At 46.1% G+C, this 27261-nt stretch overlaps 1 protein-coding gene across 3 annotated transcripts in view; it reads left to right on the top strand.

The window, feature by feature from the left end:
* The first annotated feature begins 19793 nt into the window (after positions 1 to 19793).
* KIAA1549 (KIAA1549 ortholog) overlaps positions 19794 to 27261 on the top strand; it is a 122857-nt gene continuing 115389 nt past the window's right edge. For all 3 annotated transcript variants that reach the window (XM_015867229.2, XM_015867220.2, XM_015867211.2), the window contains exon 1: positions 19794 to 20091. In XM_015867229.2, coding sequence (XP_015722715.1) covers positions 19989 to 20091 — 103 coding nt within the window. In that variant the 5' untranslated portion in view covers positions 19794 to 19988. The remainder of the gene's footprint in view (positions 20092 to 27261) is intronic.

The raw sequence follows: 27261 nt of genomic DNA, 5'->3' as shown, positions 1-27261 counted from the left end.
TCCTTGGGGGTGGATGTTCAGATTATTGCTGTGAAACCAGAAGATGGAAGGGAGTGGAGAAAATAATTGACCTGAGCAGAATGGGAGGCCCGAATGGAAGCACTTCCCAGTGCAGACGGGGTCAAATCCAGTCATTTGAGAGAGCAAATGCGATCACATCTCCCTCAGCAGGGTTGTGTATGATTGCACTAACAAATCAGTCCTCATCAGATCTCTTTCTCTCTCTAGCAATTTTGTCATAATACCCGAAGCATTCCAAGTAAAGGGACACTTCTGTCTGACATTTTTCTTTTTTTTTATACTTCCAAGGGATCGTATCTTGCAATTTGGTTTGAAGGAAATTCCCTTTGCAAACTTGAAGGGCGATAAACCCAGCTTTTTCGTTAACCAAAGAAAATTTTATTAAAGAGAGGGAGGAAGAGACCCCCAGCCGGTACAGAAACCAAACCAAGCCACGGCTGCCAGGCAGCAGTGATGAGCTGTGGAATTGCCTCTTTTTGTCTTCTTTTACTTTTTCTCTCTCAAGTTTCTATTGTAATCTCAAGTAGCTAACTTGATAAGCAGAGAAATTCACACTAAATATTGCTGCTATCCTAAACTTTAGGGGATGTCAAAAAACTTTATTCTTCTCTCACTATCATTCACGTTAATTAAGATGTGTTAGTGGCAACAGGGTGGCGTTGAAATTGGGAGCTGCCTGATGGGAATAAGCTTCTGGTTGATCTGCATGCTTCTGTAGCATTTGTTCTGGATTTAGGACACTGGTTTTGCTCCGTGGGTCGGACCCCAAAGAGTGTTGCGGTGTGAGGCCTCTGCAGGGCTGGGCACAGGTGCTGGATGGAGCACTGGGTTTTTCCACAGCTTGGCAGTCAGCCCATTGCAGAGACCTGCTGTTTGTGGGATGCCTGTACACGGGGTGTGTGTAACTGATCTTAGCCCAGCATGCTGATGTAGCCGTTCTGTCCTATGGGAATGAGTGTCTCCAATGCCGGATACCTGCCCTGTCACTCCCTTGTCCCCAAATCTCCCTAGTGCTCTCATGAGGTGTCCCAAGGTCCCTAATTGCCACCTGTGGCCTGGAACCACGTGTGCAAGTTGTCCTGCTTGTCCCACGTGCGTGGAGGTGGATCTGTGCCACTGGGCTCCCCACACCACAGCACTGAGGAGAAGGAGGAGGAGGAGGAGGAGGAAGAGAATACTGCACCCTGCCTGTGCCAGGTGTGGTCGGTGGAAGGATGCATGTCAGAGTATTTACAGCGTCAGGAGCGCGATCCGAAGCGTGAACGAACTTGGTTCCTCAAGAGTCTTACTTACAAAGCATACTTGGAAGGTTGGCTTTCTGCATTTCTAGTTTGAAACTCCTGTTTCTCATTTACGGGTTAGCTTTGTCCTTCCAGTTTTAGCAGTGCTGCTATAACAAACTGTTTGTGTGTGTTTGAGGATAAAGGGTTTCTTTTGTTTGTTTGTTTTTAATCTTTTGCTTATCGTAGTTAATCTAAGAAAGGCAATACTAAAGGTATATTTTTTTTCCCAAAATGATATTTTTTACTGCACTGATAAATATTGTGACATCTCTGTTCTTAACTCTTCTGCTGTGAGGGGAACCGTGTGCAGACTCACACAGACCTGTAAATACTTGTGTGTACTTCTGACAGCCAGGGATTCTTTTTTCTTTCCTTTTTATTTCCTCCTTTTTATCTTTCTTTCTTTAGAGCGAGGTTTCTTCTTTGAAACAGGAAGCAATGGGGCAACAGCGCTCAGAGCAAAGCATATCCCACTTTGAGAACATAGGCAAGGAGTTTTCGAAGTGCTGGCCTAGAGTTAACGTTTAATGCTGACATATTTGATTTTACTTGATTTTTTTTTTTTCCCCCCAGCTACTTGTTTGGAAACGATTAAGACAGAAAAGCTTTGGTCTGGTGTTCTGATCAGAAATGGTATCCGTCTCTTTCATAGCAAATCCCAGTTTTGTTTTTCTTGTTTTTCCTTTCTTTTTTTCCAAACTGGCTCTCTGCAGGCTCACTGCCCTGGGCTCTCGGTCAGCCGGCAGCTGCGGTGCTCGGGGACCAACGGCCCCTTTGGAAGCAAACCCACCGGCCAGGACCCTGGGTGCTGGCCCAGCAGAGCGTGGGGTACCCTCGGGTTTTTTTTATGGAAGGATTTAGATACACTTATATTACGCAAACTGTGACCTAATGGCAATAATTACCTCAAATGTGGGCATTCATCCTGGTTTTAGCCTTTCTGAAAACATGTAGCCAGCTTGAACTTCGATTCAAAGACTCTAAACTCTGTTATGGGCGGAATAGCGATAAATGCCCACCCTGGTCATTGTTGCTTGAGTGGATTCTGATGACAGTGAATCTTTAAAGAGAGAGAGTTAAACCAAGGAATAGATTACTCTTTTATGTATTTTAATCAATTGTGATGTTAAATGCACATGTAAGTATATATGTTTATAGCTACTGTAAAATGCTTTGGCCTTCTAGAAGATATTTAATGAGTCACATTTTAAACCGACATGAACTGAATAATGGACTGTGGCTACTCAAACAGTTTTCTGGCTACATTTTATAGTTATTACAGTGTTTTATAGTTTACATTTAAACTGGTACTTTTTAAGGGAAATCTTGTGTTTGTAAATGACACCTTCAAAAACTCGATACAGCTGCCTCTTTTTAATTTTGCCCTTTAAAAATGGAAAAGTACAAGTGTGTCTTTAATATGTATATTCTGTTTTGAGATATAACATAGTGTTGGAAAGTCAGTCCAGAGATCAAGTAATCCACTGTATTCCAAAGTCTGGTTGAGAAAACACTCCACCCACTCTGCATATTTTAGCACGTGTAGCCCAACAGATAAGCTGTGTGCGTGCTCGTTTAGATTACGTACTTCACTGAACTCCTTGGGTTGAAGCAGGGAGCACAGTACTCCCAAAGTCACTGTTCTTTGTAGGATCCTCATCTGGATGAAGATACCCATATAAAGAGAATGAAGGATATTCAAAGGAAGGATCGTACTGTACTGTTGATCAATCGTTAGCCAAATGATTAGTTCCTGAGTTAGCGATTTCCTGTTTTACTTTGGTTTTGTGTGTGTGTGCTGTGTGTGTGTGTTTGGTGTGTGACAGCCACTCAGAGGCAATGCTGTAATTTGGCTTTTGTCTGTTCACCCCGTTGTTTCAAGCAGTGCTTACCCCCACAGAGACGTTTCGAACCAGTAAATGAAATACAAAGTTCATCGACCATCCCCTTGTCAGCTTTGTTTTCTTAGCCAATGTCAGTTCCCATCAGCACTGTCTCACTTAGCTGTCTGGCTTGGTCTTTTGTGTTCTGCCACTTGAGTAACCAATGAACACGGTATAAATGTCTGCTGGGCAAAATGGTACTGCTGAGGTACTGCGTGCCTTCTTCTTCAACCACCGCATACAGCTGCCCTCGGCACCTGCCTGGCCTCTTCTTGGGGTCAGACCCGCAAGCACCAGCACACTGGAGTGGAGGAGGCAGAGTCCTGTTGAATACTTTGGCTTGCAGCTTGTCAGGCAAGAAGGGGTTTCCGCCACTGGCAATGCACATCCCATAGAATCCGCTGGTTACGTGTAGTACTGCTGCCCTTGGAAAGGAAGTAACAGGCTTCTGCAGTGCTTCCACATTGCGTGGTTACATGCAACACTTCTGGATCTTTTCCCCCCTTTTTATTCCTTCTGCGTTTGATTCTGTATTTTATTTAATTTCATTTCTGCTCTGTATTCATCTCCAAATGAGACTTCCATGGATATCCCAGGGCACAACCATTTCAGGTGTAAAAAAGGATCCCATCCCACGTTTCACCAACTGAGAAACCAAGGCTTTTTGGGTACCGACTCTACTTGGGCAGAACCAGAACGTAGCCTGTGTCTTTTATACCAAATCCAATTTCTGAAAGGAGCGGAAGTGTAACTAATAGCTTTATTGAAGGAGCGAGAGAGGGAGAGAGTGAGAGAGGGAGCGAGATGGAGACAAGAGAGAGGGGCATCTGGGAAGTGGTGGAGGCTGGACTCCGGGTAGTTAAGAGCCAACCAATGGGTGAAACTTTTTATTTTGGTTTTGTTTTGTTTTGTTTTGTTTTCCAAATGGTAAAATCCTTCTAAAACCAAGAGTGGGGGAGTGGAGGGAGCCTTTTGTACCTTCTGACTGCTCACAGGGCCAGTGCACTCCGGATGGAAAGTGGAAGTTAACAAACACTGCACCGAAATTAAGAAGGGGGAGAGAGGGGAGGAGAAGCTGTGAAATGCAGTCACTGCTGCAAGGGGAGGGATGCCCCTACCCGGCTCTGCATCTCCAATGGTTCTTTCTCTACAGCATCATCTCAGCCCAGATACCCCACAAAAGCCCTGAGCCGTTGTGTTCCTTCACTGTACGGTTTCTGTAATAAGAGTGTTAATCCATGTTAATCTTTGTGAAAATTATTGTGTGCGACAGTATTTTCTTGTGTACTGCCTTTTTTTTCCTATGTGAATTGTCCCTTTATTTTTCTTCTTTTTTTTCCCTTTTTCCCCCTTTTTTTCCTTTTTTTTTCTTTCTTTTTTTTTCCTTTTAGTAAAATGTGTCTTCTTTTAAAGAAAAAAAATCAACAAAACAAACAAAAAAAAAACCCTAATGTGTTGTAGACCTCTATGTAACCTATTCCTTAGTCTCATATTATAGGTATGTTATAAGAATGGATATTTTACTTGGCTTTAGAATGTTTTACAAGAAAACTAATTCTTAACCAATCAAGTTCTTGCTACTAAAACGAAAAGAAAATGCTTGTGTTTTTCATCATGACGTTGTGTGCTTCTAATTAATAATCATTTTCGTTGTAGAAAAATGGAGTGAATTTATATTAGTCTTGGAAACTAATAATAGCATTGTAAATTTATGAGATGATTTTAACAGAAAATACATTATAGAAGAATATAGTTATTTTAATTGTAATATTACTAACTGTAGGGTGAGAAAGGAGGTCCCGTTGTGGTGAACTATGTTATAGCTTGTTATTCACAGTTTCTTTTTGATCATTTTTTCGGTCTCTGAGGTGAAACGAGTTATTAATCAGAATTTGTAAACTCACATATGCATATTGTATATGTGTAGAAATGTAATCACACTTTGTCTTGGAATTACATTAAACTGTTTTAAGTCACTGCAAGGCTTGTGTGTCTGCGTGTCTTAGCGCTAGGTAAGTTTGGGCCCAGTCTTTGGTTACATAGTTCCTTTTTTTAACCTCCTACCTCTGTTTGAAAGCCATCACTAACAGCGCCATTAATGATGGCTTTAATTACCCCTCGGAGGTGACACTCAGGTGTGTCAGACCACATTTTTTTCCCAGAGAAGGAGAGCATCCACGCTGAGCTGCTGGCTCTGAGCTACAAGGAGCCCGCGGGGTTGTGACTCTGTACCCCTTGGCGCTCCGTCCCTGGCACTCTGCTGGAGGTGTGGGCAGAGAGAACAGCAGCCAAGTTCTTCTTTGCATGGTGCCTGAGCCCTCGTTGTTGTTTTGTCAAGCTTGTGTATAAAACTGTAAGAAATGTTTGTCGCTTTGCTGTCCAAGTCAGACGAAGTTATTTCTGGCTGTTTTTTCCCAGAAGAAGAAAAAAAAAAACAAACTTCTGCAGTTTGAGCAGGGCTGCATCCGAAGGAGCCTGAGATGACTCACAGGAGGGAGTGAGGATTTCAGCCAGCAGAAGGAAACTCAAGAACAGCCTGGGAGCACCAGACCCCACCAGTGCCCCAGCCCTGCAACCAGGCTTCCTGAGTTCTGCAGGTACAGTCATTTCCTGGGTTTCAATTTGTGTCATTTACCTGCACATCCACTTACAAACACATCCGTGTTCATTAAATCTAAGCTTGGTAGCGATTTTACTGAAACCCACCTAGGATTTACTGACTAGCTGTAGGTAGAACCACATCTCCTGCCATGAGCACAGCTAGCCCCAAGGAGCCCACCCCATTTCCCAGCTCTGTCACTCACCCGGTCCATCTTCCCTTCCAACACCAGCACTTCATATTGCTCAAACGTACAAACGGAGACCACTCAACCCATTAAGACACGGGGAGCTGGCCGACCCTAATTTTCCATCCAGTCTCTAGAGCAGCGGCCTCCAGACAGTTCCTTAGGACAAAGGTTGGGAAGTTTCCCGAGCATCGCTGGATGCGACGCGACGCTCCGCGAGCGACCGCCAGAGGGAACCCGCTCACCGCTGCGCCTCCGCACGAGATGGCATGGCACGGGCTCGTCTCTGCTTGGCTCGGCTCCCCCAGGTGAGTGTAACACTCGTAGCATCATGACCAGAGAGTGAAGGACTTCCGAAACCCTGCTGTGTTATGGCAGGGATGTGGCATCGTCAAGTTGGTCGTGGCCGAGGGGATGTGCTGGGAGTTCTGCATCCCGGCTGGTTGCTCGATGATGGGTTGAGGGCTGGGGGTGGGAGAATATTCACATTTATCGCTTTAAAAGAAGACTTGGTTGAGATAAGGAAACCTTAATAAGTGAAGAACTGCAAGGGATAGGACAAGAGGGAGTGGTTTTAAACTAGAAGAGGGGAGATTTAGGTTAGATGTTAGGTGGAAATTCTTTATCAGAGGCACTGGCACAGCTGCACAGAGAAGCTGTGGTGCCCCATCCCTCAACGTGTGCAAGGCCAGGCTGGACAGAGCCCTGGGCAGCCTGAGCTGGTGGGGGGCAGCCCTGCCCATGGCAAGGGGTTGGAATTGGGTAGGCTTTAAGGTCTGCTCAACACAAGCCGTTCTGTAGCTCCATGATTCTATGCCAAGTTGATCTCCTTGCACCAGCAGAGCAACACCCAGCAGGTCCCTGTGCAGTGGTGACTTCACAAAGTTGTACTAACTGTGCTTTCAGCAGTGGTAGCAGAGGAATTCAGAGAGCACAGAGACGCTGGCAGAGACACATCCAAATATCTCAGTTAAATATATATATATTTATATATACATTGTTACTGGTGGTGAAGCGAAAATAAGCTGAACATTCATTCATCAGCCAAATAAGGACCTTGCTGGTGCTTTCCTCTGGAAGAAGACAAAGATCTTCAGGTACCAACCTCTGATCACTGGGCTCACCTTTGGTTACATGGAACAGCGCTGTGTCTGTGCAGAGGATTGTTAAAAGCCTCAGCTGGGTGAGTACTGGGCATAAATGGCTCTGAGATATCCAGTGAAGGAACCATCAGCTGTAGGATTCCTGACAGATCAATGGAGACATGGAGTTCAGGATCTGGCTGTGAGCAAATCCAAAGTCCCTCCATCCATCCCAGTTGCCCTGCTTTGGAACAAAGCTTACAGTCCTCTGGCTTCTTACACCTATTGTTCCCCATTGCCTCTGGCTGTGGCTGTGAGGACAATGTGAATCATCACCTTTCAAGTCTTCCATAAGAGATGGCTCTTCCTCTAAGAAACACTCTAAGGTTTCTGTGTGCAGGTGTGGTGAAGCCACTGATCTGTTGTATACATAGTGACTGGTAAGCGATCTCTAAGACGTTTACAACACAAGCAATGCTTGGCTCCTGTCAAACATTGCTTTATTTCTCCCAAGCCAACCATGTCATTTATGATCTTGCTTCACTACAAGCAGAGGTCATGGGGAAAGGATCTGTTTTGTAGGAGATGCTAATGGCCTCCTTGCCCTCTGACTGCAGGCAGATGGGGTCACAAAGCAGCACACACACTTACTTTAAAGCTCAGCTTTCCGTGGCTACTTCCCCTCTCCCTTTTCTTCTTCCTCTTTTCCTTTATTCTCTCCCATCCTCATAATTTTACATTGGAGTAGGGTTAGTGATGGTCCTGACAGGTCTGTGCTGAGCTCCCTGTCACTGAGCCCACCCCCTGCTTGCCTAGGGCACAGCATTTACTCTGAGCTGCAAAGCAGTTCTTTATTACGGCCTTGGTCTCCATTTCTTAAGGGACAATCCCCCGCAAAGGGCACAAGAAGTGCTTTTATGTGCTTATTACATATGATCAGGAATCCATGGGTTTCCAGGTGAGTAAGAACTGACTCATGGGAAAATCTGTTTTAGTTTTCTGGTGAATCCCTGCAATCAGAAAATCTGCAGTCGGGAAACTTGGTGGAACACGGAGGAGTGCTGCTGGCTGCTGAAGCCATGTGTTGTGTGAAGGGAGACAGCAGAGCATGAGGAGACCCTGAAACTCCTCTGAGCAGCAAATGCACTGCTGCTGTCATCCTGCAGAGGAGACCCGTGATCATGCTGAGTATCCCAACCAGGAGCAAAGTGAATGTGATGTGGCTTTTACACCCCTAGGGTCATGCAATCATCAACTCTCATCTGATGCTAATTGATGCTAATGAAGAGGCTCCAGCAGGCTTTTCAGCAGCCCCTCAGGTAAGGAGAAATCACATCACGAGAATCTTGCTGCTGCTAACAACCAGAAGGATGGTGTTATCGGATCATCAGTCGCAACAGCAGCTCAGCCTTTGGAAGTTTTACGAGTTTTATCTTCTCGCTGCTCGGACAGCCTGGTGTCCCTGTGGGACAGGGCAGCACACAGCGCTGATGGTCTGGATGTGCAGACCCCCACTAGATTCTATTGCCCTCCCAGGATTTCATGCAGAGTTTCATGCATCTGTGAGTGAGAACACAGAGGGAGAGAGGAGCTTGAGTTCAGTGAGCCTGAGCTCCACAGAGAGTGTGCGCTGCTCTGTGGAGATTGGATCAGAGACAGAAAAAAATTGGGGCCAGGACACAATGAAGGTGATACAAAGAAGAACAAAAGGCAATATTAACTTTTTTTTCCTAAAAGAATGAGCCCAGTGACTGCAGGCCGGCAACCCTTAGCTCAGTTCCAGGGAAAGTAAAGGAAAACCTGTGTGGGATTCAGCTGAGAAAGAGCGAAGGGAATGAATATGATTAACACCACTGACACAGTTTTATGGTAACTACAAGCAAACTTGTCAAACCTGATTTTCTGCTTTTATATATGGTTGACAGAAGTAATTGCAGAGTGATAATGTACATGAAACTCTGTTAGCGTGTAAGTAGTGTGCTGCATTTTGATTTTAAAGCTGAACACCCTGCCATATCAATACACCCACAAGAGGCCAGCTGACAGACCTCAAAGAGCCACCCAGAAGCCCAAGAGAGACTGGAGGAGATTAGGACTACACATTAGGAAGCTGTTTAATCCATTGATGTAACAATTTCGACTGTGATCCAAGTGAATACGAAATCACTACTGATAACAGCAGGGTTGACAGCAACTAGCAGGACAGGAGACAGTCCTGATGACAGTCATGCAGTGATCGGGTTATGCCTGATAGCAGAGGGCTGCTTGGTTTTGGAAAGACAAAAGCTGCAAGTGGGAAGTTTGAGCTTTGTGGATGGCACTGGCAAATCTGAATCACCCAGGAACATGGAGGAGATTGGGAGAAATGAATTATTTTGGGTTCTGAGGGTGCAGAGGACCTGTCCTGGTCATGGAGGCAAGCAGCAGAGGCTCTACAGGATGCTACATATCCAAGAGCAGAGCCCTTCCAGATCTGTTTCACCAGCTCGGTGGCTGGCCAGCATTTCTGCTCAGAGCAAGATTGCTCTCCTTCTGCAAGCTGATACTTGCTCCCTGCCAGCAGTCTGGCATGGGCAGCAGCTGGGCAGCGCTGCCTGGGTGATGTTCAGGTCAGATGACAGCATTCATCTCAGGTTCACCTGATTTTTGTTGCTCTCCTTGTTAGGGCTGTCGGTTGCTGTTGCTGTTCTTATCTGGGAATAATGAGTTCTCACATTTGTGTGTCACTGCTGAAGAGAGAAAGCACAGGTTGGTGAGGCAGCCTGCACGGCCAGTCATCTCACACCTGTGCCAGCCATGCAACCTGCTCCCTCCATATAGTTTTCTCCAGGCTGGCTGAGGCCAGCACTCAAAATATGAATAGATGCTATTGGCACATTTTTTTCCCCTAATGCCTGGGCTACATTTGGGTTATGTGGCCTCCAGGTAAAGTACATTTCGGTACCATTTTCTAAGCTTGAGAGCAGCCCTTAGATGACAAATTTCCTTTTCCAGTAGCCTCTGCTCTACACCATCATGGTACAGTGTTGCAAGCAGCTGATCAAGGAGACTTGAGAGCTATTTCAAAAGCAAAAGATGATTTTTATTAGTCAAAGGAAGAAAGTTGAAGACATAAGAAACAACAAAAAATTACTTTCATTTAAGCATTACTATAAAGCATTAATGTTTTTATAGCTCCCACTGAACACAGACGAACCTGGTCAAGGTTGAGGTCAAAACCCATGTTTCTTGAAAAGTCTGACTTTTTCTGTCCCTTCCCACCTTTGCTGTTCATGCATTCCTCGTGGTTCAGCTGAGGTTTTCAGCAGTTCGGGACCTTCTGTATTCTTCCTGGACTTAGGAGAAGTTAGCACTTGCCTGCCTAAAGGTGCATGGGCAGATGTTCCCCCCAATACCTCTTCAACAGCTTCAGCAGAAGCAGTGTTGCAATGCTCTCGCTGTTTTCTTCCTGTTTGCTTCTTTCTAGGGCTCCTCTGGAGAGGCGGGTGAGCAGGAAAATAGCCAGCAGGAAAACAGAGACATTGCTGAAGTTTGTAGAAACAACTTGTTTTCTCCACCATTTTTCATACGGAGATTTATCCTCCTACTTTTGTCACAACCATCCTAAACTGTCAGCGAGTGCCTGCTGCAGAAAGACCCTCAGGGATTCCACTAACCATGCACCCTGATGGACCGTATTCACAGGCAGCGCCTTAAAGAAATGGATCCACCTCCTGAGACTCCAAAATCTTACCTCCAGCTCTGACTGCCTCTAATTTATTTTCCAGTTGTTGCAATTTGTTTGCTCTCTATCTTTCCTCTACACCGTTTTCCATCTTGTTCCATCTTCTTCCCTTTTCCTCACTGTTACTTTTGCTTTTTAACTGCATGTTACAACAAAGCGTGTTTTTTTTTCCAAAGAGGCCGTGCCAGAACTTGGGTTGTGGTGAAAGGAAGGATACCAAAAATATATCAAGAGGTGCACTGTTGGGAAATTAAGAACCGAGTACGTCCTGCATGAGCCAAACAATGCGGCGTTTGATTAGCCGTGTGCAGCTGAGAGGATCGCTTTCAAAGGGTTCTTCCACCTGCAGTGGATTGGAGGTGAGCTTCGGGTTGAGCTCCCTGCCAAGAGTTCTCCCCAGCCTTCCCCTTCTCTCTGCAGGGTGGAGGCGAGGATGCTTTTGCTGGGGCTGAGAGATTGGATGCAATTTTTTTTTTTTATTGAGAGAAGGAATGACAAAATGGAAAGGGAGGAGAGGGATGGAAAAGATTAATAATTGTTTCCTTGGCAACCGAAAGCCTCACGCAGGAATCCCTGACAGAAATCTTGGAGGAAGCAGGGCGAGGTGATCGCCATGGTCCCTGCTGCCTGCAGACTGTTGCGAGCTGAGTTTACGCATCCCAGCGTGGTGCTGCATAAAGAGATGGAGTTAGCGCTGAATGGAAACCAGAAGCTGGATAGCTGTAAGAAACCCTCGAGAAAAAAAAGAGAAGAACCACTGCCTCCCTTTTATAAAATGTAGCCTTTTTTTATAATGCAAAAGATGAGAAAATTGAACAACTTGGCCGAGGTTATTAAAAACGTCTTCCGCGAAACAAAAGGCGGGTGTGCCACCAGCTCCTGCCATCCCTGACATGGAGCATACCCTCCCAGCTGAGGTTAAGCCAAAGATGCACGGGGGATTAGCAGAGAGCAGGCAGAGCGGTGACTGCTCACCGTGCCATTTACCCAGCACATCTCCCTGCTCTGCGGGTGCTGCTGGCACAGAAGGGTCTCCATTCTGTGCTGTGCTGCAGCAGCAGCAGTGCGTCGCCATCAGGGGATTGAAATGTAAGAACTGGGGCAGAGGGATGAATATTAATGAAAGAGAGATTGACTAACTTCACGCTATTAAAAGATTTCTGGTCCCAAAGAGTAGGTGGAGCCCTTTAAAAAATGTATAATGAACTATAATGATGAGATATAACTTTCAGGGCATTAAGAATGTGGATTTTGATCCCTTCTAATTTGCTGTTTATACAATGCTTTGCAAGCATGAAATGGAAATATGCCTTCATTTGAGCATTTTCCTTCTTTCTCCTTTACGTCTCATGCACCACTGTTTGTTAATGCAGGGTTTCACAGCCACACGTTCTGGTGAGCCACTTGGCAGTGGGCAGCTAGTATTGATTTTTGCTCCAAAAATAGAGCATCAAATGCTTGTCTATCTATAAATGTGTGTATGCTTATGTATATATATAAACATGGGTGTTGCCAAGTTATAAAAGACACGTGAAGGTTGAATCAGATTTGCAATTAATAACCTTACCGGTATCAACATAAACTTTTGTGTCACCTGTGCGTTGGGTGCATAAATGCTGCAAAGCACACTGTACTGTGCCTTGCTGTGAAAGGTACCCCAGACACAACACTGATGCATTACATTAGAGAGACTGGAGACCACAGATTTGGGGCAGCAGAATTTCCAGACAGTCATGTGAGAAGGAAGAACTGCGGCATTAAGGCAGCTGGTCCACTCACTGCTGTCTGATCACAGTGTTAAAAGATTGCCAAGGCCTGCATCGCTATCACTTGCTTCTCACTTGCTTAATGACAGGAAACTGGCCCTGTGAGTGCTTCCCCGTGCAAAGGAGCAGGCTGTTACATGTGTATGATCCTCTGTGAGGAGCTGGCGGCTGTGGCAGTTCCGAGAAAACAAGAATGAAAGGCTCCTTGGAGAGCTGATACATATTTTTTTACTCTTTGGTGCCTGTGGTGGAGAAGGTTGGCATATAGCACATAATGAAATTTATGTTCTTTGAGACTTTCTTCTGGGCTGACACTGTGTGCTCATGAGTGGAATACAGTGTCAGTGATGCGTCTTTGTGGCCATGTGCTGGAGTGTTGCACAGTGTGCCAACCAAAATGAGGGGGAATAAAGCTGCCTTGCTGGCTAACATATTCCTTACAGGTAATTAGTAGTGGGGTATATGTTCTCTTCTGAAGACGAGAAGGATCTGGGGAGACCTGATAGTGGCCTTTCAATATCTACTGGAAGAGATAAGAAAGCGAGGGATTCTTTAGCAGTCTGTTGTGATAGGACAAGGGGAAATGGTCTCAAACCAAAGGAGGGGAGATTCACACTGGATATAGCAGTGAAGCACTGGAGCAGGTTGACCACAGAGGCAGTGGATGCCCCATCCGTGGAGACAGTCAAGGTCAGGCTGGAGGGGCTCCGAGCACCTGATGTAGCTGTGGGTGTCCCCGCTCACTGTATGGGAGTACAACTGGATGGCCTTTAAGGATCCCTTCCAACTGAAACTATTCTGTATTCTTTGATAAATGTGGGTGCGTCTGGACATGATACCATAATTAGTACACAAATGATGACAGGAAAGTCAAAACCAGTGAGTTTGTTCTTTTCTGCTCTCTTACTTTATTTACTGCAGTCTTGCTTGGTTGAATTTTCTTCTTCTTTTTCTGCTTAATTTTCACCCTATTCATATCCAAGCTAATGAGTCTTCTGTTCCTTTTCTTTGACGAAGGTCATCTGGAGACATGAATAATGATGTCAGATTAAATGTGTAGTTTTTATAATTTCACTGCTTGGAGAGGCAGCTACTCCTTCAGGGGACCAAAGGAAGAAAAAGGTGGAAGATATTTAAGGCAAAGGAAATTAAAAATGAATTTAATTCTGTAAATTTGATTCATGGGTACCCAAAATGAGGCACAAAACTTGGGATTCATTTCTTCTAACATTATCCATCTTCAGGACCTAGTTATTGAAGCCTTCTTAATGGGCAGAGGAGGGAGACAAGCAAGGCCAGGCGCCAATGTCTGAACTATCTTATCATGGAATGCATAATATATCTTTCAATTTGCAATGCAGAAATACAGCTCAAGACTGAGTTCCACAGAAACGTGTGCACGTAACTCTGGTTTCAAAAGATCTGTTAATTTTGTCCAGGATGAGACAAGGGGATGCAAGTCCTTCGTGGACTACAACTTGAAGATGTGAATAGTAAAGGCTCTAGAAAGGAAAAAGCAGATAAAAAAATGGATACTTGTGATCGGTGCCAGCCTTATCATGTTTGGATGCTTAGCCTGGACCACCAAGCTGGCATTAACGTGGTGTTAACAAGTTGCATTGCTTGTCTTCCTACACCATGTTAGCTCTGGTATAGATGGAAGGGAAAAAAGAATGCAGTTCTGAGCACGGCCTTCCTGTTTTCTTCTCCATCCCTTGTGTATTCACAAAGCCACACTTCACCCCATATAGGCAGCTCAAGAGACACTCAGAGATGCAATTATGGTGCAAACATAACTGTGTTATTACCACAATAACACACCAGAGCTCTCTAGCTAAAGTATATGTATTGCAAGGCCTGTGATGTTAAAACCAGACTTCCTTAGAGTGCCTTTGGTTGCAGACAATAAAAACAGCTTGTACTGCAGAAGACCACTGAAAATAACTTTTAAAGAAAGGATCAATTTTAACAATGGTAGCATTTCATCTGATGTGCAGACCTTGGATTGTAATTGAAAGCGAGACAGCCAAGGGAAGCAGTAGGGTTAGGCTATGGGAATTCAGCTGAACAATGTTCTGCATTCAGATAATTGCATGAAATCGGGCTATTAGAGTAATTTTTGCAAATTGCAGTAACATAAAACAAAGTAAAATATTCCCAGTGTACACATTCAACTAATGCGCTAAAAAGGGAACCACAACTGGTTTCAGACAGCACAGGGGACTTCCATTAACTACGAGAGCTACATCCAAATATTGTTCTCAGTCTCACAGGTTTCTCATATGGACTTTCAAAGGGAAACTCTTTGTAAAACAGTAAGTGAATAAACAGAATTCAATAGTTAACTTGTGGTTTTCACTGGCAAGGACATTACTAGCATGTCCTTTATCTGACCTTAAATTAACGTGGCATAAAGGATCACTGGGAAGAACTGGTGAAGGAAAGCCTGGCTCCAGCTGTGGCTGCTTGCTCTCACATCTCTGACTGACCGTGGGCAGCCTCCTTTCAATAGGATTATTTGGTCCTACAGTGTTCCCCTAGCTAAGGAAAAAGGTTGTTGGGAGAGATGTCCCAAATCTTTCTGCATCTTAATTCTTTAGTCTTTACTCTTTACCCTCAACTTCAGTGTTTGGAGCCCCTACTGAAGCTGGTTCCAGAGGTGGCTTCTGTGGAGTCTGGATGCCATTTCCAATTCGCCTTCCTCTTCCCTCTGGTGTATGGGAGACTGTTGATGACAGCCTGAACCTCTGACTGACCACCTGAGGCAAGCAGTGAGTCAGCTGCAGGAGCACAGGAAAAGGTAATTCACCTTCAGCTTCGCCTTGCAACTCCAGAAGAGAATTGAGGTGCATCCCTTTGGCAGAAACTGCATCTGGAGATCCTAAGTCTTTCTCTTTTTCAGGTTAAACTAGTTCCATTTCAAACACTACCCTCAACAAACACTTCTTTCCTTGTCAATCAGTGCTTTTCAAGAACAGTGTGTCACTTTATGATGCTCACCAGTCCCATGGCTTTGATTGCTCCTAAGGCACTGCTGCACCATACTGCAGTAGTGCACATCTCTTGAGGCAGAGCTGATCCAGCTATCTCCTAAGCTTGCGTCTGGACTTGGGTTGTGAAGAGCAGGGAGAGGACTGGCTTACTCTGTTCAACTGCATATGAAGGGGCCCTGGTGTGTGAACAGGGTTTGTGAGTTTTGTGTTCTGAGAGGGAGGAAAGCAATGAAAGGAGCAGGAAGTTGTATATAGCTCTGACTGAAGAGTTCAGTGCTGAAAAAGGGTGGTTGGGGAGGGATAATGCTGTTTGAAGACAATAATATGAAGTACGGGGCCTCAAACATAGCCAAATAAGTTTCTTGCTTTACAGAGATCTGGCTGGTGATGTTTTACTGAGAGATGGGGAAGCAAAGTCGGGAGAAAAGGTCTTCATGGTGCCATAAAGGCAGGAAGAGGAACGTGGATGAAGAAAAGAGTAGACAAAGAAGTAGGAGTATTTTTTGTGTCAGGGGGTGATGGGAGGGAGCCTGGGGCTGTAGCTTCTGGAGGAACCAGAAACCATTAGCAGTAGGAAACCAAAGCAGACTTGAGGGAAGGAAAAGAGGCTCTTACAATGTTTATCTCAGGAGGGTCAAGCTGCTATCATCCGTCATCAGGAGGAAGAGCTCTCTAGAGATGAATGGCACAGGCAAGGCTTATAAAGCATTCGTTCCAACAGCTCCTAGGGAAATCTGGCAAATCATCTACAAGTTGACTGTTTGACTTAGATACTCCTCTTTCCAAAACCACCGATCCCCGAGTCTACAAAACCAATTGATCTGTTTTCTTCATTCTGTAAATTAGGATAGCATTTGATTAATTGTTGGTGTAAGCCATATCTGGGCCAGACAGGAGGAAGCCTTATCTTTTTATACAAAGTCCAAATGGTTTCCGGAATGGGAGATGTACCCTGAATTATGAAGTGATGATTGGAAACAGATGTGGGGAAGGATTTTGCAAAGTCTGGATATTTTTTGGAAGTACTTATTGACATTGCATAAAGAGGCAGGAAGGTTTGTTGATTCTGTTTTGTGGGAGGGGTTTAATGGATATATGCATAAAGGTCCTTTTTAGCGAGCGATCTGTTTAAGATGAGATCATCAAAGATATTTTGTATAAATTCACCACGCTTGAAGTTTACCTGGGTTTCAAATTTACTGCAGGCAAGATCTGGCTTGCTCAGTTTTGTTTGTTGCTCCATAATACAGAGAAATGTATGTAGTTGCTGTCATGATGAATACTGTGTTAGCCTGAAATGGGTTAATTTTAACAGGACAAGTAGGTGGAGTATATATGGAATTATTTTCTGTTGCTCAGTGAGTGAGGATGAAGGACAGTCTGACAGCACAAAATAAGTCTGCAGTGCAATAATTTGTGTGTGATATGTCTGCATGTTATAGAATTATATTTTCAGGGCACAGTTAAGGTCATAGCCTTAGAGAGTTACACACCTTCACTAAGGGATCAACACAAAGCCCATTGATTCTAACAGAGTTCTGCGGAGGGATGGAAGAGATGGGAATTGAAGGTGAAAGTTTTTGGCATGCAGTCAAAATGGAGCAGTCAGAGGAAACAACAAGAGCAACCATCCCAATGAAGAATGGGATGAAGCTGTTTCTCAGAGGCGGCTGTTGCAGACATGACACCAGAGGTCTGGGAACTGGATTAAACAGTCTGAGATACTTGCAAAAGGATGACAAGACTCCCGGCAAAGCAGAGATGCACTCAGGCAGCCTCTCTAAATCCTCAATGAATTTTGTAGGGAAAGTGCTGAGGAGAGCAATTCGTTAGACATCTCAGCTCTTTATAAAGGCTGTTTCTCTGAGTTGCGTATTATTTCTTTGGCTTGGAAGCTCCGAATTGAAAACAGCATATATGAATATCTTGCCTTTATCCTTATCTACAGAGCATTCAGATACTGATGTGTGTATTCCTGGTGTCAGTTTGTAGTACTGTGTCTTATGTTGTTACAGTACCATACAGGACTGTCTTGCTAAGCTACACAAATCCAAAATCTATATCCTGATGAAGCTGACATTTTATTTCACTTTGAGACCCAGAAATAGTACTTTGCCGTACTCTCTTTGCCTAGAACAAAGCTGATTTGGTTTGTTAACCTGAGCTTTTTGAGGGTGGCCCTTTTCTCATCTGGGGGCAGCAGCTGTTTGTGGCCCTGGTATTTTGCTGGTTAGTTAAGAGAGGTAGGGCAGGAGCAGCACACAGCACAGGTTTGGGTCAATCAAAGAACTGGAATTCAAAAATAGGAAGGCTGTGCACAATAAGACTGGACCTCATTGATCTGGAAGTTGTTCTGGTCTTTTTTTTTTCACATCACTTACAGTGTCCCTTCCCATAGCACACAGCTTTGAAGAGAGTAAAAGAAAATCCACAACAAACAGAAGAAAAACCTGCTCCCTCAGACACAAGCGTCGATAAGAAAACCAGATGTCTGAGAGCATTGGGAACAACATAATGATCTGTCTGAAAGTCCTCACAAAGCCGAGCTAGAACACCTCCCTCCCAATGCTTTTTGATTGGGCTGTTCAGCAAACTGGGAACATTCACAGCACGGGTGTTCCCTTCCACTGCTGAGGGTCTGGCTTTCAGGTGTCCCACTCAGTGCGTGAAGTTCTGAGATTTCTATCCCAGCTGTGATTTTTCCTTTTTTTCCCCTTATGTCCTTGACAAAGTGAGCTCTCAGTCTCCAGGTGAAGCCGGCCATCGCTAATTTCACTGCACTTTGCACAGCCTTTTGGTTTTTTGCAACCTCAGTCTTGCCCCTGTGATCAATAAGAGCAGCCATCGCAGTGGTGGAAGGCTCAGCTATGCCAAAAGCTTCCTGGTGCACAAACAATGGGAAGTTGTTCAGCAGTACATAAATAATCCTTGCTAGCCACACTGCTACAGGAATTCACCTCTCCTCCCCCCCAACCAGGGCTGCCAATATCTTGATGTGCACTCCCAAAGACCACGGCAAGGTGCCATAGGAAAGAGAAGACCTTACATTCCAATTCACTCCCTTCTTGCGATGACCGCATCTGCAAGACGCAGAGCTTAATTAAAACCGTGGCTGTGTGATGTACCAGTGACAGTGCAGGGAAGCCTGTGAGAGCAGCCAGGCTAACTCACAGAATCACAGAATGACCTGGGTTGGAAGGGACCTCAAGGATCATGTAGTTCCAACCCCCCTGCCTGGCAGGGCCACCAAACATACACCTTTACTAGATCAGGTTGCCCAGGGCCCCGTCCAACCTGGCCTTGAACACCTCCAAGGACGGGGCATCCACAACCTCCCTGGGCAGCCTGTTCCAGGGCCTAACCACTCTCCTAGTGAAAAACTCCCCCCTACCATCCAACCTAAATCTTCCCTCTTTTAACTTAAAACCATTTCCCCTAGTCCTGCTATTGTCAGCCCTTTTGAAGAGTTTACTCCCCTCCTGGGAGTAAGTTCCCTTCAGGTATTGAAAGGCTGCAATGAGGTCACCCCGCAACCTTCTCTTCTCCAGGCTGAACAAACCCAACTCCCTCAGCCTGTCCTCATAGGGGAGGTGCTCCAGCCCCCTGATCATTTTCATGGCCCACCTCTGGACTCTTTCCAGAATCTCAATGTCTTTTTTGTACTGAGGGCTCCACACCTGGACACAGTACAACAGATGGGGCCTCACAAGAGCAGAGTAGAGAGGGACAATCACCTCCCTGTCCCTGCTGACCACCCCTCTCCTGATGGAGCCCAGGATCCCATTTGCTTTCCGGGCTGCCAGAGCGCACTGCTGGCTCATGTTGAGTCTTTCGTCCATCAGGACCCCCAGATCCTTCTCTGCCGAGCTGCCCTCAAGAGAACTCCAGGATCTCTGGCCTGTGCATGAATAGCTCCACATCCCTCCTGTACTGGGGCTCCAGGCTTGGACGCAGTACTCCAGATGGGGCCTCATGAGGGTAGAGAGGATTGGGACAACCCACCCACCCACCCAGCTGCAGCCCCTCCACTGATGCAGTTGGGCCTCCCAAGCTGCAGGTGCACACTGCAGGAGCGAACATCCCCCTACCCCGCTCTCGTCAGCCCGTGCCCGCTCCCAGGAGCCCCCCATGGCGGTGCCTGTGTCCCTCCTCTCCCCTCCCCCTGCCCTCCGCTGGGCCGGCCCCGGCCCCACCCCGCCAGCGTGAGGAAGAGGGCGGGGCGAGCGCGCTCCCGGCCGGCCTCCGCCGGGGGAGCGAGCGCGAGGCGGGCAGGGCGGGGGGCCGCGGGTTCGGGGCCGGCCCCCGCCTGAAGGGCCGCAGCAGCTCCTCGTTCCGCCCGGCGGCGAGGAGGGAGGGTCAGCGGATGCGCCCCGGGAGGCGCCGCCGAGCCCGCCCAGCCCTCTCTGCCCGCGGGGGAGCGCGGGGCGCCGCGATGCCTTGACGCCGTGCCATGGCGGGGATGACACGCTTCGCGGCGCGGTGGCGGCCGGCGCTGCCCGCCCTGCTGCCGCTGTTGCTCGCCGTGCCGGCGCTGCGGGGCTCGCCCGCCGCAGGTAAGGAACAAAGGCGGCCGGCAGGTGTGCGGGGCCCTATCGGCCTCCCCGCGCCGCACGGCCCCGCTAACAATGCCCGCTGCGTTACCGCCAACCGGCTACGGCCGCGGGTGCGGCGCCGCTCCGCCCCGGAGGAGCGCGGGGCTGCCCGGGGCTGCAGGGCTGAGCGGCAGCGCTCGGTCTCCTTTCTTCTATTCTTCCATCGTTTTCTCCGGTGACAGCGGAATGAGCTCGTAGTTAAGTAGGCGGCTTCATCGCGGAGGTGTCTCCTTTGGTCCCGCTCCCGCATCGTGGTGCTTCTTCGTTCTGAACGCCGGGTTTTGTGAAAGCAGCAGCCAACTCTTTGTGTGTAGAGGCGGTTTTGCCGCGATTGTTGGCTTTCTGGTGTATGCCGGGTAGAAAGTAATAGAATTCCACCGACGTCAAAACAGCGTTAAGAACCCCGCACATTGCATGGGGGTTGGAAGTGGATGATCACCGTGGTCCGTTTCAACCCAGGCCGTTCTGTGGTTCTATGAACTATTTCAGGGCAGCGTTACCGAGTGTGCCCGGTGCTGCTGGATGCTCCGAGCAGGGGCAGCCCCAGAGGTGTCCCGGCCTGATCCATGCGGGGCTGCCTGGTGGCTCCTAGTGAGCTTCAGAGATTCCTTTCTCTCCGTGAAGATACCGTGCTTCAGAAAAGGAGGTGTCAAAGTCAGGGATCTACTTGGTTTGTTTCTGCCCCTTCGAGCTTAACAGAATGGCTGGCTTTCTATTTTTTCCTAGAGTTTCACAGTAAATTGGCGAAGGCTTTCGTTGAGTTGTTTGCCTGCCACTTGATAGAGCTTAGACACAAGTTGAGGCTTTCTGTGAGCTTGCAGGAGGTGCTGCTTCCTTGTGTAACAGCAGCGATGTGATGTAACCCAACAGGGCTCTGGCAGGGCAGCACTGTCCCACCTGGCACAGGGAACAGCCTCACACTGCATCACTTTGGAGCCTGATCCTTTCCTGATCCTTTCCCTCTGGACGTGTGAGCCATGTGCTGTGAGTTGTAGCACGTTGGTGGGGCTGAGCGGACTTGCAGTTGTCTGAGATGTGTTAGGAATGGTCTGTTGATTGCGGAGATGGGAAGAGCACAGGTAGAAGAGAATAAGCGTAGTTGTTTCTTGGTCACGGGTCCCTGAGTGCCAGGCACTGCTTGTCAGTGCCATTTGGACCCTGCTGGTCTGGTGGCAGCGGGAGCACTGCAGCCTGGGCTTGTGTAGGGATGCAGAAGGGGCATTGGCTATTGGAGAAACCTGCTTTGCAATAGCAAAGTGAATGTCAGTGCTTAAGAAAACGAAGTAATAAATTAAGTTGGGTTTAGGAGTGCTTGATCCAGCTCCCACTAAAGTCACATGTTGCTGAATCAGGGCTTTGGCTTGCACCACTCAGCAGATGCCAAGCTCCCAGTATGCAGATAGGTGCGTATTGAGCAGCTTGGTGTGTGAGGGCTGGGGCAGGCGCTGAGAGCGCTGTGTTGCTATGGCTGTGCTGTGCTGTTTCTTTCATTTCATTGCACAGTCTCTGACTCCAGGGATGGTTTGTCTTGTTTAGCTCTCTGTAGGAGAGAGGGAGGTTCTGCATTGGACTTTGGGAAGCCTCTGTGCATCTCGTCAGGGACCCAAAGACCAAATAGAATATCTTGAGTTGGAAGGGACCCACAAAGACCACTGAGTCGCAACCCTGACTCCACAAACCATCTAAAAACCAAACCAAATCTATCTATTGCTTGTTGATTACTCCTGGTGCTGTGCTTGATGCTAGGCCAGGTGGGGAGCAGGGTGCAGTGCCGTGTGGGACAGTTTCAGGACGTTCTTTGTTCAGTGTGGTTGTACACAGATGTTACAGACACTTGGCTTGGCACCATGTCTCCAGTAGCCAGGTGAGCTTGTCCAGCTCTTCAGTTCCTCCTTGCACAGGGTTCCCTTTAAGCCAATGCTGTGCTTGTTTTATTTATGGCAGCTTTGCGCTTGCAAGCTCTGCTCATAGCTTTGCCAGAGGAAATGTGTTTTTTGTTTGCATGCCCTTCCAAGAAGTCAGAGTTCTAAACAGGCTGGTGCTGCTTTCTACTCAGTCATGTCTGCCTTGTGATTGCCACTTGTTTTGTGTCTCAGGTTCCTCAGGCAGGCCCAAGACTTGTGTGCTGGTAACAAGGTGGTCCTCCACAGTGCAGGCCTTCCTGCCATGAGAGAATTCAGGCACCAGAGCACTGCTCCTTGCTGCAGAGATTTTCCAAGAGGAAAGCTGAGAACAAATTCAACGGTTTCGATTGAAATCTTATGAATTATGCATTTTGCTATGGGCTGAAGGTTGGGTTTTTGTGTGTGTGTTTTTTGTTGTTTTTTTTTTTTTTTTTTCCCCCCAAAATGTCAGTTGAAAGAGTTCGGCAACTTGTGATGCTGAGGCAAGAGGGAAACAATAGTTATTGCTTTGAGTTCTGCCAACTTCTTTTCTGGATGACTGTAATACCCTTATGCTTTAGAGCATGCAGTCAGGCTTTGGCGTATTGTGACGGCTCTGAAGGGGATGTTTTCTCTGCTGCTGCTTTGAAAGTGACTTTTTTTCAATGGCTTGAAACAACCAAATTTAGGCACGCATGGCTGTGGCAGGGATGATGCATTTTCTTTGTCTGCTAAAACTGAAATGTATCCAGTTCTCATGGATCTCCTAACACTGACCCAGGGGTGTGTGTACCACCTAAGTGTGTTCATCCCAGCCCAAAGTGGTATGTGAGACCCAACCTCCCTGTGAAAGTGTTCTGAACTGCACCAGTAGAGGTGCTGAGCCAAATTTCAGGGCTGAGAGCTGCACCTGCCTGCCTTGGGTTTGCAAACATGTCTGTGCTGTGTAATGAAGAGCTTTCTTTTCCTTGAGGCGCTTGGACATCTGCCTCCTGGTGCAGTGTTGTGTGGTGGTATTCACTGCTTCAGGCCCAAGGGGAGAAGGAGAGATGGCTGTTAAAAGGAGCTGACGTGGGATTTGTGTTAGTTAGTTAGTTAGTTAAACTGTGGTAGTAAGAGAGAGATATGCGGGTCTTCTCTGGTCACTGTCCAGTTGATTGTTAGGAACAATTTCTTCTCATCAACAGCAGTGCTGCAGTGGCACAGGCTGCCCAGGGAGGTGGTGCAGTCACTGTCCCTGGAGGTGTTCAAGAACCGCGTGGATGTGACACTGAATATACACACCTGCAAATATCTATATATGCACATACCCACGTGCCCAGAGGACCCTTACCATATCCAGTGTACAAAACCAATCCTGCTGTGGGAGAAGGTGGGAGGTGGGTAGCAAATGGAGAAGTTATCTATGGGACTCCTGCTGTTCTTGTAGCAGATGTTTGAAGGTGTGAAATGAGTGAGGTGAAGGCAACTGGGAAGTTGTTTGTGGTCTTTTATTAAAAAAAGGGGGAAAAAAAAAGAAAAAGAAAAACCAGGATTTCACTGTTAATGTAGTTAGATGCTGTCCTAGGTAATTGACCGGTGTTGCTGTTGCAGAGTTCCAGCGTGATGTGAGTGAATGGCTTAAAGCAAGCATCCCACAGGTGGTCGCTAGCTGTGTGTTCCTCATGTACTGGATACCTATGGGGTCTGTGTTGTAGAAATGCTGAGTGCCTGTAGCTGCAATAGGAGCCAAGAGGAGCTGTTCTTGAATAGATATAGAGCACGTGGTTTTAAATATTTATTAATCTTTCGAGTCAGGCAGTCAGAATTTGACCTCGCTTCATAGTTTCGTCATTTGTAATGTGCAGTTTCTTAGGTGTATTTTGAAAATCAAACAAGAAGCGACTAAGAAATATTCACATGCAATAACAGCGAGCACAAAAGAAAAGCTTGTCGGGAAGCCAAAGACTTTTGTGTTTGAAACAATAAAGATCCAGTGGCCGATAAACCAGCCCACCCTCACTGCAGTTCTCAGAAAGGTATTTTAAGAAATGCTGTTTGTAAGCGAAACTGAAGTAACAGGTAGTGTTGTTTATTGGCATTTGGTGTATTAAGCCTTTTTTTAGCGTAAGCTAACTGTTACAGATTGGAAGCAGCGTGCTGTTTCATCGTGTAGTAGGATTGTGTTTCATTCTAAATCAGATCTGCTCAAGAAGAACCGATGGTTGCTCATTTTAGCAGTTCCAGCTTCCATCCCCTGCCTGCGTTTGGTCCTCTGTTTTTTCTTTTTCTCCCACCTGACTTCTGTGAATTCCCTATGTATGGTTTTGAATGGGTTTTAAGCCGTCTGGTCAAGGCAGTGTAACTGGTCTTGTGGTTTGAAAAAGAAGCGAGAGGCCAAAATCGGTATTAATCATTACCAACAAGGAAGGAGCAGAGGGAATGCTGGCAACATAGTGAAAGAAGAGCCTGAAAATCCAGATGCTTTTCAGTAAGGAGAGTGCATAACAGTACCCCTCTGAAGGGCCTTGGGTCTTGCACAGCTGTAGGGTGACAAATAGGCTCTGCAGAGGGTCTTTGTGAGTTGATGTGGTGTTGGTAGTGGGGCAGAAGGTGATTCAGCAGCATGACTTGTGCTAGAGCCCATGAGCACGCGGGCTGTGGGCTTCAGCATGCTCTCCTTGGTGTTAGAGGAACTCTTGGGCTCTCCCCAGAGGCAGGAGAACCCTGGCTGGAATGCTGTGAGTGGAGTGCAGCGCTGGGCTGCCTGCTCTGGTTTGGGGCTGTAACGTAATCCATCACTGGAATTACAGGAGCAGATGAAATAATGAGCTAACAGAAGGGCATTGCACCAGTGATTCCACGGTGGTGTAGTAGGATGGATTAGGTGACCTCCTGAAGAATTTTGCAGCCCTGTTTTGTGAGGCTCTGCAAATAATGTAATGTGCAGATGTGCAGCGTAGGGCCAATATCTGTGCATTACTGAAAACCATCTCATGCGCTGTTTGTGTGAGGAAACCATCTGTGATCATATGGTTAAGTACTACCTCATTAAGCTTCTGCAGAGACAAGCCAAACTCAGATTTGATGGGCAACCTTAGTAATGACACCTCCAAATTCTGGATGATTCATTTTAGGTTTAGAGTTCTCTAATGTTTCTTTTTTGTACTACAAGTAAATAAAGCTTTGCAGCCTTTGCTACAGTGACTGTCCCTTTCCTATTGAGCATTTTCATGCCAATAAGAAAATCAAACTGATAGCACTTTGTATGTGAGAAAGATCTCCTTCTGTTTGTTCCCCTGCCAGAAGCGTATGGAACTAAGTATACTCTCTAAGTTTTTGCCCTTTCGATATTGCAAGGGCCATTCATTATTCTTCTAGCTGGGTATGAGCTGTGTTTGTCTCACCTTTTTCTGTGGTTCATAACGCTGTTATTAAAAACTTGGCTTTGTGTGCAGAGTTTGGGGAGCACTGCTCTCAGCTGTGCAGCCATGAGGTGCTATTTAGCTCAGAGATGGCTGGACCAAAGCTCTGCGTGTTTACATAGCTGATCCTATGGGCTACAGTTGAGTTGCTTTTCGAATAGAAGGGAGGTGGTTGTGTCAGCTATACAGGTTCCAACTAGGCAACTTTTCTAGTGGATGTCTGTATTGAAAACTGCAGCTAGAGCTAGTGCTGTATTTGGAATAACTTGTGTGATATACTGGAATAGACGCCGCATGTCACAGAACCAGATCCTGATCTAGATCAGGGGTCTTGTTTGAAAATGTTTCCAATTAAAAGCTGACGATGACCTTACTTCCTGTCCTTATACTGAAAGATGAAACAGATTTGGGCTTCCAGCCATTGACGTTTGGTTTTTTTTAAGGACGTAATTTATTCCATGCACTCTTTCCTGAGTGCGTGTGCTTTTTATAGTCACTTGGTGGGGAAAGAAATGCGTTCGAATCAATACAATAGTCTAGTTTTTGCCATGAAATGTACTAGCCCTGGATAAAACAAGCAGGGAAGTTTAAGGAAAATAAATATCAATTGTCTGTTTACTGCATTCGCTTCTGTGAGTGGATACCTTGCTGCTTCTACTACAGCCTGGTTCTGAGAGCTATAAAAATTGTCGGAAGGATTATGGTAGCCGAGGAATGCGAGGTGAATGTAAATCCATTTTGCTTCTTTCTCAATTGACTGGATTCCCAGTAGACAGTGTCGCTTGAAAGTATAATCTTCTTAAAATCCTGGGGGCATTAGAAACTAACTTAGAAACAAAGCTGAACACAGTTTCTGTGCTGGAGTATTAATTCTTTTGATTCTTTGATATTTACTGCTCCAGCTTACTGTAGGCAAAGTTTAATTATTGAGGTCAGGAGAAGACAGTTCTTGAAATCATATTGCTAACCAGATTGTTTCATATTTATGAAAGCAGCGTGGTTGTTTTTATGTTTATGAATGAGGCAGAAACATCCAGACTTGCTTCTCATGTTTGGGACTGTGCTGACAGTTCAGAGTTGGCTGCATTATTTTACGTTTGGAAATAAAACGCAGCCCCGAAGAAGTGAATGCAGCCTTACGTTGTGTCGTGTGCTCGTTGCGAACATGGATGTCATTTAGGTAAGATGCTTAAGAAACGTTCTGCGTGACTTTTCCTTGTTCCTAAGTAGTGTGAAACTCAGAGCTAATGTCTAAATCTTGCGCTCTTGGCATTAAGTAATTAAATTACATAAGGTGTAACTTGACAGTAAGTAACTTTTAAGATTATTATTATTATGTTTTAAACCAGGAAAAACGTATTTCTTACAAATGGAGGCATACGAGTGGATCTGCTTTATGAAGACAAACACTTGGATTTGAGTGATCAGCTCCTGCTCCTACTTGAGTTTCTCACAGACCAGAAGTTATGTTTCCAATGAATGAGTGGACTTGGTTTCACAGAGTCTTATTTTGTGATTCTCTATTTTTAGCTTTATGAGAGTGAGAACAAATGGGAATTTTGCCTGTAGATGAAAGAAATGAATTAATTAAATGGGCAGCTCTTGGAATTCTTCAGTGTGTTTAAGATCAGTCCTTGTGGATTGAATTATTTGGAGGGGGATAAGTGAAAAGCACAAGTGCACGTTAAATATAGTTGGTCTGAAGTAGTTAAAGCAACGACCCAGAGCAGCAGGTGTTTATGTGGCATGCACAAGTAAGCTCAGGAATGCGGGACTGATTTGTGCTTATACCTATGGTAAAGCGCTAGCACATGGGTGGGTTTTATTCTTTGTTTGGTAGTATT

This window comes from Coturnix japonica, chromosome 1 (genome assembly GCF_001577835.2).
Source record: "Coturnix japonica isolate 7356 chromosome 1, Coturnix japonica 2.1, whole genome shotgun sequence".
Taxonomy (NCBI): Eukaryota; Metazoa; Chordata; class Aves; order Galliformes; family Phasianidae; genus Coturnix; species Coturnix japonica.
The sequence above is the reverse complement of the archived record's forward strand: the minus strand, read 5'-3'. Positions and strand labels throughout refer to the sequence as shown.